We start from the raw sequence: 12,403 nt of genomic DNA, 5'->3' as shown, positions 1-12,403 counted from the left end.
TAAAGGTCTTTTCCAACCGAAATGATTCTGTCTGAATCTCTGAATTTTGATACAAGATTTCTTAAACTTTACTGATCCATTATCTTCTGCCTAGCAAAGCTTTGCTACGATGGCTTGGACGCCAGCTTAATTTCTACTATGGCCTCTCCAGGACTTGAATGTATTTTTTCAAGATCTTTGCAGCGGAGAACTCAAGACTTCTCAGCTATGCAGCATAATGATGTCGTGAAAACAATAGGTGCCTTTATTACACCTACACCATTTTTCTGTGGAGAAAGCTTCATTGTACCCTGGAGCTTGTTAACGCTTTGTGGATGTGGGAGTGAAGGGAGAGCATGCTTTTTGTTACTCCTCTAGAGATCTCGTTGGAAGGGAATTCTGTGGTATTTGTGGTCAGGAAGGATGCTTTGCAAGCAGTGGTTCTGTTCTTGTTTCTGGTAAACGGTATCTTTTCCCTTAGAAGAAAGGCCCCTAAAATTATATATTGCAGAATAGCACGTCCTTGCATAAAGGTGGAAATCGTCTGAAGGGTAAAGCTGTTTTGCTCGGGCTATGAAAGGGGTGATAGTCCTGCCTGAAGGACTTATCCTCAAGCCTCTTCCTGGTGCGGAGTTTCTCTTTTTGGTGCTTATATAAACGGAGTATTAACAGCTAATTCTGGCTTAGTGATATGGATATGATTAAGTTTGTAGCGATTTCATTTGTGCCTGGAGACAGGCCTGAACTCCAGGTTCAAAAAGTGAAAGATAAACGCACTGATTTGTGTCTAACTCAACGGGAGCGCCTGATTTCTCTAACATCGCAGGTATTGCCACGAAACGGTCTGTTCTTGCAAATGAGAGCTTTCACCTTCAGCTACAAGGTGGAATCTTCAACTGAGACTCTGGTCCAGACGCATGTCTCGTGATGACACGGAGCGTGGGAAGCCAAATACTGGGTGACATCCCGACTTATAGAGGTTTGTCGGCAGTTTGCCCCATGACACTAGGTAGGCAATAAAACCCTGCCGCTGGCAGGGAGCTGCTGCTGCCGGAGCCGCTGGCTCTCCAGCGTGGCGACATCCTGCCCTTTGGATACCTCAGTCCTGGGGTGTACGCAGCGGTATATAAATAGAAAATAATAAGGAAGATCATTCATTTGAGACGACTCTTGAATACGGATGGAAAGGGCAGCCAGTTCCAAAGGCTGCGTGGCCAAGTTTGAGCTGCTCTATAAAATCAAAACAGGCACTGAGCAGACCGTCCCTGACAGCTGCACTTAGTGAGGACAAAAATCAGTTTTTTTCTCAAGCAGAAATTTTTTTTTTTTTAAATGTTCTGCTGATACTCCTGGAATTAGTGAGCAGGGCTGTGATGGATTTTGGGCAAATGGAAACCTGTCAATGGTAGGGTGGAGTAATATCAAAGAGATTTGAAAAAAAAAAAAAAAAGAGCGTGAGCTCTTTTTTACTTTCTTGTTAGACTTATGTGACTGTAGTGTGACTCCATCAGGCATAGGAAAGCAGATTTATTTGGTCAGAAGGAAGGGAGATCATTTAGCTCTGGAGACAGGGAGCACCTTTTGAGTCAGACACAAGGATGAATTGAGGGGACATGTGCTGCGTGCTCATCCTCATCTTCTACAGGAAAAACGGGTACTGTCTTTCACCTGCAGCAAGAAATTTAGTTGTTCCTTCAGGACTTGCCGTTAAGTGCTGATGGTATGAACGTAATGAGAGCTTCTACACAAGAGATCCCAGTTTATAAATCTCCGGGAGGGCCCTCTATCATTACAGCAGCATGTTTAAAACAAAAAAATATTAAAAAATAGTAGGTTTTGTCTTGTCTGGTACCGGGAAATAGTTTCTGTTGAGCTGGTGGCGGTCGCAGCGTGGATCAGGTCTTTGCTGATGCAGCTCCATGGATCTCACTGCTGACAGGGGCCAGTCCCAGTCCTCCCCCTTCCCCTGCTATGACAGCAGAAAATTATTCCCTTTTTTGTATGGCTTATTTCCGTTTTATTTCCCTGAACAGCAAGGTCAGGCGAGGGCTATCACCAATGCAAGGGAAGAAGTTGCGAACGACGTGGCTTCAGCTGCGCCGTCCGCTGCACCCCACAGGCAGATGGGAACCGAGCCGGGGCAGGAGGTCGAGCCCCGTGTGGGGAGCTGAGGTTTTTCCCTGCAGGTAACCAAAACGAACTCTGGCTAGTTCACACCCTGCCCTGCCCGTGCAGGGGTGTCCCCAGTGCAGTTAATCTGTTAATGGGGCATTTCCCAAGGTGAAACCCTTTCCTTAACAAAGGGCGAGTACCCCACTGGGGGAACAATCCTGTCCCTGGGAGCTGCTGAGTGGCTCGAAGCCGGAAGGGTGGTGCTGCCCAGACACAAGGTATTTCACCCCCATGATGATACAGCTCTCATTAACCCATCGGGAATCTTGATGAATGCCTATAAATGATTGCTTTTGCAATAACCCGGCGTATTATTATAATGAGGTTGGTTGGTGGCAGCGCATCGTGGGGTGAGATCACAGCGACGCATCCCTGAAACTGGAGCGCGGTGGAAAGCTTCAGCTCTGCCCGGACTCTGGACAGTGCTAAAATGTGCTGTGTTTGGGCTTGGAGCTTGAAGCATCTCTTGTGTTTTGATCCCTTTCTGCCTTTCCTAGGGAGAAATGCAGGCAGTGCAGATGCAGTTTAATATGTGCATCCGTCAGAGAGGCAAGGTCAGAATAAAGGCTTGTGCTGCGAGCGGGACGCAGAGGTCTGGAGCTGCAGCGCTGAGCTCCTCAGAAGAAAACGGGCAGGCGGTTGCCAACAGCATTTATCCGGTTCAGTGGTGACGTTACCGGCGGCTGTGTACGTGCCGTGGTCCTTCGTCGCTGCCCAGAGTGACGGCACGATGGCACGTGGAGAAATTCAGCACTGGCAAAGGACGTGGGAAGCGTTGACTGACCATGCCCTGGGCGGAGAGGGAAGCGTGAGCGGCGCTGGCGAGCTGCTCGAGGGTTCCGGGCACAGCAGACCGGGTAAATCCCAGCCACTGAAATCGGTGAATTTAACCATGGCTTAGATGGCTATCCAACACTGTTCTGAAACTAAATCTATTTTTAAAATCAATTTCAAGTTGCTTTGGTACTTTACAGTTATTTTCTGAAACGGAGCTTTTTCTCATTGTTGGGTAACACTGTAGACTTGTTTGAGTAAATATAACCTTGCTGTTGAAATTGGTGTTAGCTTTAGTTATAAGGTTAACTTTGGTTATACCTAGAGGATCACTGTATGCATTTGAAGCAGGTGTAGTGTTTTAATAGGTGCCTATTGAATTTTAATACTACTTTTTATTTTTTAAAAGGTGAAACGACACTTGAATACCTGTGATTTTTGGCAAACTCTGCTTGGGTGGAAACAAAATTCAACTAAAATGTTTTTCTTGCACACTCAACCACGTTCTGCACTGCCTGGATGGGAACACTCAGACGAACACGTCTTGTACTTAAGAGATGTTAAATCAAAGTAAATATTGCAGTTGGGCTGACTTCCTTCCAGGCACCCGGTCTTTCAGAATTTTAGCGATACGAGGCCTCATTCTTTCACTTTGTTTCAAGCCAGAGAAATATTGAAAGCAAAAATGGAGCTTTCCTGTGTTTGGGGATGTTTGAGAAGCCCAGGAAGGGGTTTTCCCGCAGAAGCTGGGTGCTGCAAGCCAGCTCCTGGTCGTGACTTCCAGCACTGCACTCTTCTGCCCTTCAGGTGAAAACGTTTTCAGCACCAAAAGATGCAGAAATTTGAAGAAGAAATACATCTTGCATGAAAGAAAATAGCCTGGAGTTTTTAATCAGCCCCTTGCCCTTGACTAAGGAACAAACCTCTCGTGTGCTGCAGGCTCTGTCTGTGGGCATGTACCTCTTGCCTTAGCAGCGGTGTCAGTCCCCCGGCTCCGAAGTGACACTGGTAACGCTTAGACCTCGCTCTGCACGTGGCAGCGAGGAGCTGGGGAAGCAGCAAGGCCAGGCCAGCTCCTGCCACCGAGCTCCCCCAGCTCTCCCGCAGCTTCTGCTGGGTCCGTGCGAGACGTCCCAGGCTGGCGAGCGTCATGCACGAGAGGTACGACGTTAAGGTATGAAAAGAACGAGACCCGCTTCGTTAGCTTCGCCGGTGTTTATTCCTCATCGGGCTGGGCCAGGAGCAGCTGCTGCAGGCACGGCTGGCGGAGCCGCTTCGTCCACGGGGTAGGAAGGGGCCGGGAAGTGCCGGAGCTTGCCGAGCAGGTCCGGTGTTTCTGAGCCTCGGGGCTGGAACGTGGACAGGCTGCGCAGCGAGTTAGTCATCGCTGTCAACCAGGCTGCGATGGGTCGTATGTAAACCTTTCCCCAGCGAGAAGTCCCAAACAGCGAGCTTCAGCGCCCAAGTCTCCTTATTTACCTGCCTTACTCCTGCACCTCTTGCGCTTCTCTCGCGAGCAGCGCCTCGGACGCTAGCTCACGTGGAGAGAGAAATGGGAGCCAGGTCGCTCGTGCACACGCGGGCTCGACTTGGCAGCCAGCCATGCGGAGTAAGGAAACGAAAACCCCGCAGCCGTGGACACAGCGAGGTTTTACCAGCTTTCAGGGGTGCGCAGGTTTTCGAACCGCTTCCTTCCTCTTACAGGTTTTTCTCACTAAACTTAGTGTTATTTATAAGTAGTTTTAAGCATCTCACGTTAGAGAAGCCAGGCCGGAGTTTGCTGTCGCGTACAGGAGGCTGTGGAAAGTCAGGGTGGGGAACCCCGTGTGGCAAATGTCCGTTGCGTAAACCAGGACGGGGCTTGTGGCCTTCGGCTCGGTCCCCTCTTCGCCCGTGGGCTCCCTTGCGTGTCCTAGCAGCCTCGGCTCCTTTTGCCAGGGATGCCCCGTCCTACTGCCTGCGCACGAGGAAACTGGTGATGATTTTGCACGCCCAGGGAGCACGGGCCCAGCTCTTGCTGCTGTAGCACTGGCAGAGCTGTTGTCTTAACTTCCATGCTTGTCCCTACCAGCTCGCTGCTATGAACTATCTGTCCTCTTCCTTGTGTTACCTTATTCTTTCTGCTTCTTCCCTCTCTCTGCTGGGACATCATCTTAGCCCTGGTCTGCCAAGCAGGCCCTCATTGCCGCCAGTATCCCCATCGCGGTCTGGCTCCTGCTCGGCTGTCTCGGGAGCTCGTCTCCTCCTGCTCGATGCCGGCACAGGAGGGCAGGAGCTGGAGGTAAAGCGTGATATAAATTAAGGACTGAGTTAGCGGAGAAGGGAACTGAGCAGCAGAGTATTTGCTGGTATTTGTGAGACAGCTCTCGAGTCTTGGAGCCTCTGGGATGTTTCACACGTGGTTTTGGGTTCTTGGAGGGGAGTGATACTGACCTTTACCCATCCTGAGCTAAGAAGTCACCGTACAAGTATACAAGTGAGGTTTTTTTTCCCATGAGCCGTAGTAGTACAGACCAGTTCACTTGCTGCTTTTGCTCTGGGCTTTGGGAACTGTGCAAAATCCAGGACAGCGGGGTTTCTGCCAGGTAGCCCAGGCACAGTGGACAGCACGGGCAGGGCTGCAGGCACACGGAAGCTGACCAGGAGAGAGGCAAAGCTCTCCGAAAGTGGCCCTGCCCTTGCCAGGCTGCAGCAAGCCTTGGAAGCCATTTGACTGGGTGTTTGCTGCACAGTTTTAAATTGGGAAGCTCGGGCAGAGCAGACCTGCCCCTGCACCCCAGGCACGCAGCGCTGTGAGCTGACCACGTGCGAAGTGTTTGCGAAGCCCAGTCCTTGTGCAGGCAGGCACGCAGAGCCAGCAGCCAGGTGGTCAAGCTGGCTTGAAATAAAAAAATCTTGTAACAGCGTTTGTGGCTTTTGTTTAAAAAGGAACAAAAAAAACACAACAGTCCTGCTTGCTTATGCATCTTGTGTAGTGCCCAGTTCCTCTTTTTTTTTTTTTTTTTTTAATGTGTCAGGAATTTTGCTTTCTAAATTCCCAGCAAGTTGTCTTTACTGGGTGTGAGAGCTCTGGGCCTAGAGGGAGAGGCAAGGCACTGTTGGGAGCTGTGAAAACCTCGAATGCAAACATTTTTGTTAATAAGCTGCCTAGACATGAAAGGGTGATGAAGCTTTTTTTGCAGAGGAGAAGAGAAGGGCTGCTTGGATGACCTGCAGACTAAGAGGACCTGCTGTGCCAGCTTGTTTGTCTCAGCAAAACGAAGCTCAAATGGGAAAATCTTGCTTAAGCGGGGAAAAAGGGCAGTTCTGCACAAGCTCAGATGGGCATAGACCGGTGTGACTCATGTTAGCCTGGAAATTGGGGGAAGAAAAGCTCTGAACCAACAAAAAGAAGTAGTCGGAGCAAAGACCTGTGTAATTCAGAACAGGGTAAAATATTGTACAGCATCTGCAGGAGTGAGAAGCGGAACCAGGGGTGCAAGAAGCCCCTTCCAAGCCTCGCGCCGTATGGCTCGGGAGGGCTTTTCAGAGGGTACGAACGTGAGCAGGTATAACAAAGCTGGTGAAAGTGAACCTGCAGGGATTTAAAGAAGATGAGCCCGTGAGCCTCTAGGTTACAGTGAAGGTGACTGGCTCTGAGCGTAAACTGAAGGTACGGGATGGCTGCCCGAGAAGAAGTGCATGGGGTCTAAGCTGTAAGCTGGTCATCAGTTCCAAGGAAGAGCTACAGAAAAGGAAACGGGTGGCCGTTTCGCCCAGCTTTTAGTTCTGCAGGGTAATTGGAATCCAGGACTCGCGTTGAGCCATCGCGGCTGTGCTCGGGGTGTCCTGGGATCAGGCGGGCCGCGTGGGATCGCTCATCGCCAGCTGTGAGGGGCAGGGTGTTACCAGGGCCATGGATGAGCTTTTCTGCCCCGAGCAGCTGGGGGAAGCAGACCTGGGTTTGAAACTCGTGTGCGCAGTTGAACAGAGAGCGGATTTGTGTGAACGCGTGGTTCTGTGGACCTGGCCGTTCTCTGTAGCAAGCTGAAGACGACCCACTCTTGGGCTGTAATACTGTTATATCTTGGCCCCATGGACCACTCATGGTGCCTTATAAGGAGGCTGGAAAACTGGATTCAAAAGCTGGAATTCAAGAGACAGGCTGCTGTCCTGTTTGCACACGGAAACTGTCCAACTCCAGCCCTCTGCTACTGCTGGGCTGGCGGAGCTGTGCCGCACTGAACCACGCGGACCCTGTGGCTGATGGTGGGTGGTGCTGATCTTCCCTCCTTCCCTTTTTCTCCCCTTTTAGGTAGGGGACCATAAATTCAGCGCTCACCGGATCGTGCTGGCAGCTTCGATCCCGTACTTCCACGCCATGTTCACCAACGACATGATGGAGTGCAAGCAGGATGAGATTGTCATGCAGGGGATGGATCCCAGGTAACGTCCCAAGGCACGTGAGCGAGGGTATGCAGAGCGACCGCGAGCGCTCGGCACTGCGTGCACAGCTTGAAAGCCTACCCTCTGTGTGAATGGCACCAGGGAAGGCTTTTCTGTTAGCAGGGTCCCATGCTAGGTTAATTGTTACTAAATTCTGCCCTTTCTTCCCCTTGTTTAGTGCGCTTGAGGCTCTGATCAACTTTGCCTACAACGGTCACCTGGCAATAGATCAGCAGAACGTCCAGTCTCTGCTGATGGGAGCGAGTTTCCTTCAGCTGCAGAACATCAAAGATGCTTGCTGCACTTTCCTCAGAGAGAGGTAAGGAGCTGTCTTGCGGCTGTACTTGCTGCTCCCCAACCGCGGCAAGGTTCTAGTCATCCGTGTCCCCGCTTGGGAATAAGTGGGATGTCTCCTGCCAGCATGGTAAGGAGGTGGTCGGCGTCTCCCAAGCCTCGCCATCCTCATTGCCCATAATTTATCTGCCTTACAAGATGCTGCAGCTGGGGCACAGTGTAAGGCCTTGGCCAGCCATGGGAATTAATACCTAGAGCAAAACTGTGTAAGTATTTCCCTTCTTCAGAGTTAGCTAGCTGGTTACCCATCGGTGCGTGACTGCCTCTACTGCTAATGAACCCATCCTCGCAGTAATTACTTTTTCTGCTGTTGCGTGTGTCGGGGGAGGAACAAAGGGACTCAATCAAGGATCTGGACAGGAAGCTATAGCAGAGCCGTAAATCAGTCCCAGGTTTTTCAATTCCCTCGTTGGTGTTTGGCTGCAAGGCTGTTCCAGCAGCATGATCTGGAAACCAAAAAGCTGGGCTCTTCTTTGGAAACGTACCACACACATTTTCAGATCGTGCCAAGGGTTTCGTTTCCCCAGCCTAATTTCTCTGCAGCTGTTCAGTGTAGTCTGTGGCGTGATATTAAGCATACCTACCAAATAAATGGAACATCTCAGCCAGTTCTTTTTCTTTACTTCTAAATAGAGGTATCCTAAAAGCATGGGTTGGGGAGAAAAAATGTTTTTTTCCTTTGTGTTTAAGATGTCTTAATTTTCAGTCCCCTGTGCATCCTGAGTTTCTGCAGTTTGTTATGTAACATTACAGAGTATTCCTTTTTCTTGCAAAAACATTTTGTTTGAGGTACTGGATATGACGCTAAGCTGGAAAGGGGTGGGTTGTGTTGATTATTTTGCATGCCTGCTACCTTTAGGTAGTTGTATTTATATCTAGATATAGCGAGGTGATTGGGTTTGTTGGGTTCAGCTGCCACAATTCTCCCAAATCTACGAGGATGAACTGGGTGTCCCAAATGAAGTCCTGTCACTTCTGATTTAATAACAAGAAAATTGATGGACTCTGACCATCCTGAAGAGCTGGAGCGTGCACGCTGAGCTCACAGTCTTAAATGGAATGAAGATTTGGGATATTTCTAGGCCCCTGTGCCCAGACGGGTCCGTAGTGCCGTAACCAAGCGCTGTGTGAGCCCTGAGAGCCGTCCTCGCGCGAAGTCCGCTGCCGTCAGCGCTGTGCGTTCGCTCTTAGCACAGTACAGGGCAGTAACTGAGGGCGCTTCCCCAAAGCGCGCGCAAGCGATGTCACGTCCTCACGTGCATCTGGACACTGCCGTCAACAGCTGAGCCTGGTTTTTGCAGACCGTTAGACACCGGAACCACCAGAGCCAAAGGTATTTTCTCCATATAGGTGGCATTTAGTTCAGTAGCTGATGATTAGCGCCACAAGACAACACAACTGTTGGCTCTTGCTGAACAGTGACGTGTCTGTACTGGGCAGGGCTTCTTGTTTGGACGAGAGTGTCTAGGACATACTTGTTTCTGTAGAGCTCATGGTTGTAATGAATATCATCTTCTCCAACTTCTTCATGCCACTGAGCAGCTTTATGCAGTGGCTGTTTGGCTGTGCTGGAGAGAGGCTCGGATCTGCAGCGGTACTTCTTACTGTCTAACCTCTAGTTGCAAAAGCATCTTTGGTGATAAAACCTCCTTAATCCCAGGAAATGGCTTTATGAAGCTGTAACAGGTGCTGTTCTTGCATCTTTTCTAAGTACTACAGATGAAAAACGGAGACTGATGACTAGTATTTGTGCAATGTGCTTGAATCCAGTTTTGTTCAATACTGGAGTTTAAAAAAAAAAAAAAGGTGCTAGATGTACAGCCTAGGCACCTCAAGATGTGGGAGGGAGGGATTGCTGTGCAGAGCCTCACGCTTCCCCTCAGCTGACAACCCGCAGCCTTTGCGCAGAGCCAGCTGAGTCTGTCCAGTGGCTCCTTGTGAGGCCTCGGGAGAGATTTTTAAGTTGTGGTTTCCGTCCTCTGGCTCTGCTGTGGATTCACCTCCAGACCTCTGCGTAGATACGCTGATCATTGAGCTGGAACCTGCCATCGTTGAAGAGGACACAGCTGTGGCTTTCACTGCGTCATGTATCCTCTCAGGCTTGTGTTGCTTCTCTGAACGTGTTTGTAATTCATTCTTCCATTAAACTGACGTTACTTTTGCTCTCCTCTTCCCTCTCCTTTCCCAGGCTTCACCCGAAGAACTGTCTGGGAGTGCGACAGTTTGCAGAGACGATGATGTGTGCGGTGCTGTACGACGCTGCCAACAGCTTCATTCATCAGCACTTCGTGGAGGTATCCATGTCTGAAGAGTTCCTGGCGCTGCCTTTTGAAGATGTCCTGGAGCTCGTTTCTAGGGATGAGCTCAACGTGAAGTCTGAAGAGCAGGTGTGTACCCAGTCTCAGCAGAGGTAGCCTTTCCTTTGGAGGGTTCTTGGTCTCGTAGGAGCGGAATGGAATATGACCCTATTCCTGGTGTGAATGAAGCAGAGACGTCCCAGCACAGTGGGGACACCAAGAGGTGCCAGACAGAGCTATGATGACTCCCTGAGCCCCACTTCTTGCCTGTGCTGCCAACGTTAACCTGTCTCTGAGAAATGCCTGGTAGCGTTTCTCGGACCATAGGTTTTACAAAATATTGTTCTGAGGTGTTTTTGTTCATTGGTGACAGAGGTGGAACCTGGTGGGTCCTGAGGACCTTCAGCTGTGCCTCTTAACTGTTGATAAGTTGCTGGTCCTGGGGAAGAGAGGCTGAGGCCGTGGGCAGTAGCAGGGAGCCCTTCCCCACAGAGCTCGTGTTCAAGTCCAGAGGAGTGCTTTTGAGGTGTAAAGAATTGGCTGAGAGTGCTGCAGCACTTTATAACGACTGTTCCACTGAATTTGCCGTCAAGAGGCTCCTCTAGACTGTCTTGTTCCTAGAAACAAACAGAAAGTAGGGCTAAGCAACCTTAGGTCGTTTCAAGAGCCTTGAGAATCTATGGGTGCTGGGCTGACAGTCTGCAGGAGGAACAGAACCTGGTCTGGAGCCAGGAAATCTGTCCTGCTCTTTCTGAGGAGGTGAGTAAGGAGGTGACAAACAAAAAGCAAGCCTACAGCTATCTCCGTGCAGGGTAAGAGAGGGCTTTGTTAATCAGGCTGTCTGAAATGGGGCAGGAGGGGAATCTGCTTCACATTCCAGCCACATTGCTATATCATACCACAAATATCATACCACAAATTTGTCTCTTGCTGGTTTTTTCCAAGTTTGAGGATCCCTTGTGGAGCAGGTAAGAGTCCAAAGAGTCTGTCCCTGGTGATGTTTCCTCGTGCCCTGACAGCTGCCAGCCCGCTCTTCAGAAATGGCAGTATTTTAGTGCAGTGCAGCTTGTCTGCTGGTCATAAAGCACCTCATAGAGTGGCATTAAGTTTTTTTTCTAAGTTAACCATGATCCTGTTGAAGTACTTTTTCTCTGGAAAGCCCCAGGAGAGGGGATATGAGAGACTCCAGATCTCCACTGTTAAATAAGGACTTCACAATTTTGTTCTGGTCAGTGGCACAGCTGGGGTTTTCTCCATCACCACACGTTGCAATAAAAGACCACCCAAAGTGGATGTGTAATCTGGTTTAGAGGGCAGCTCTCCTGTGAGGTGGTGGCCACGACCACAGTGACCAGTTCTCCTGCAGTTTTTGGGAGACTGCTGTGCGTTTGTGATCTCCCTGAGCTGAACCTGTGAACAGCCGTGAGGCTGCAGTGTGTGCTGTTGGCCTTGGAGTGTGACTCCTGGTCGGTGCGACTGCTGGGGACGCTGCGCTCCGTGGCAGCTCCGCCTTGGGCGACAGTGACGGGACTTGGATGTAGTCATCTGGATGTAAGCGCAAGAGAACCCAGCTCAGGATTTAACTGTGAGGCTCCTGAGAACCAAGGAGCGTGTCTCTCCAGTTAAACTAGTCACCAGGCTCCCGCTGTAATCTGGAATCACCCAAAACGGGGCAGGTGAACTGTGCTTTGAAGAGGTCTGCCTCTCCAGCGTCTGCGAAGGGAGCCTGGAGAGGCCAGCTCAGCTCTAGGCATCTACTGCGTGGTTACCCTCTCATCAAAACTGTCTTCTGGTTTTCACAGAACAGCACCATTCTCTTTTCTTCTTCGATTTGCTGATTTTTTTGATGCTACAGAAACAAAGTTTTGCATTCTGTCCCACCTCCTCCAACAAAACTCTCTTCCCAGCTCCCTCGTCTCCCTGCAAACGTTCGTACTAAATGTACCATCCCACGGGACCATAGATCAGCGTACTGCAGGCTAAGTCGGAGGCACAGAAAGCAATGCCAAAGCCAAGCCACCCCGAGCATCATGCGGCAGGAGGGTGCAATGTAAAGCATCACCATTCTGTCCTGAAACTGTGTCATCTGAGATCAAGGGAAGACCATTGTCAAGATGTGGTTTCTTTTCCATCAGACAACTGCCAAAAAAAAACCAGAACTCCAACTTCTCATGCATCTCTTCCACAGGTGTTTGAAGCTGCATTAGCCTGGATACGGTATGACCGAAACCAGAGAGAGTCATTCCTACCCGAGCTCCTGTCCAAAATCCGCCTACCCCTTTGTCGACCTCAGTTTCTCACTGACCGCGTGCAACAAGATGACCTGGTCCGTTGCTGCCACAAATGCAGGTGAGGCTTGGACATGGGGCAAGAAAAGCACCCAGGGGATGGGGGCCCTCCGG

General features: G+C 50.2%; 1 protein-coding gene across 1 annotated transcript in view; it reads left to right on the top strand.

The window, feature by feature from the left end:
* The first annotated feature begins 4,075 nt into the window (after positions 1 to 4,075).
* Positions 4,076 to 12,403, top strand: part of KLHL18 (kelch-like family member 18) — a 14,580-nt gene continuing 6,252 nt past the window's right edge. The window contains exons 1-5 of the mRNA XM_010283840.1: positions 4,076 to 4,099; positions 7,220 to 7,350; positions 7,529 to 7,669; positions 9,893 to 10,091; positions 12,190 to 12,350. Coding sequence (XP_010282142.1) covers positions 4,076 to 4,099; positions 7,220 to 7,350; positions 7,529 to 7,669; positions 9,893 to 10,091; positions 12,190 to 12,350 — 656 coding nt within the window. The remainder of the gene's footprint in view (positions 4,100 to 7,219; positions 7,351 to 7,528; positions 7,670 to 9,892; positions 10,092 to 12,189; positions 12,351 to 12,403) is intronic.

The sequence above is a fragment of the Phaethon lepturus genome, unplaced genomic scaffold (assembly GCF_000687285.1).
Source record: "Phaethon lepturus isolate BGI_N335 unplaced genomic scaffold, ASM68728v1 scaffold40903, whole genome shotgun sequence".
Taxonomy (NCBI): domain Eukaryota; kingdom Metazoa; phylum Chordata; class Aves; order Phaethontiformes; family Phaethontidae; genus Phaethon; species Phaethon lepturus.
The sequence above is the reverse complement of the archived record's forward strand: the minus strand, read 5'-3'. Positions and strand labels throughout refer to the sequence as shown.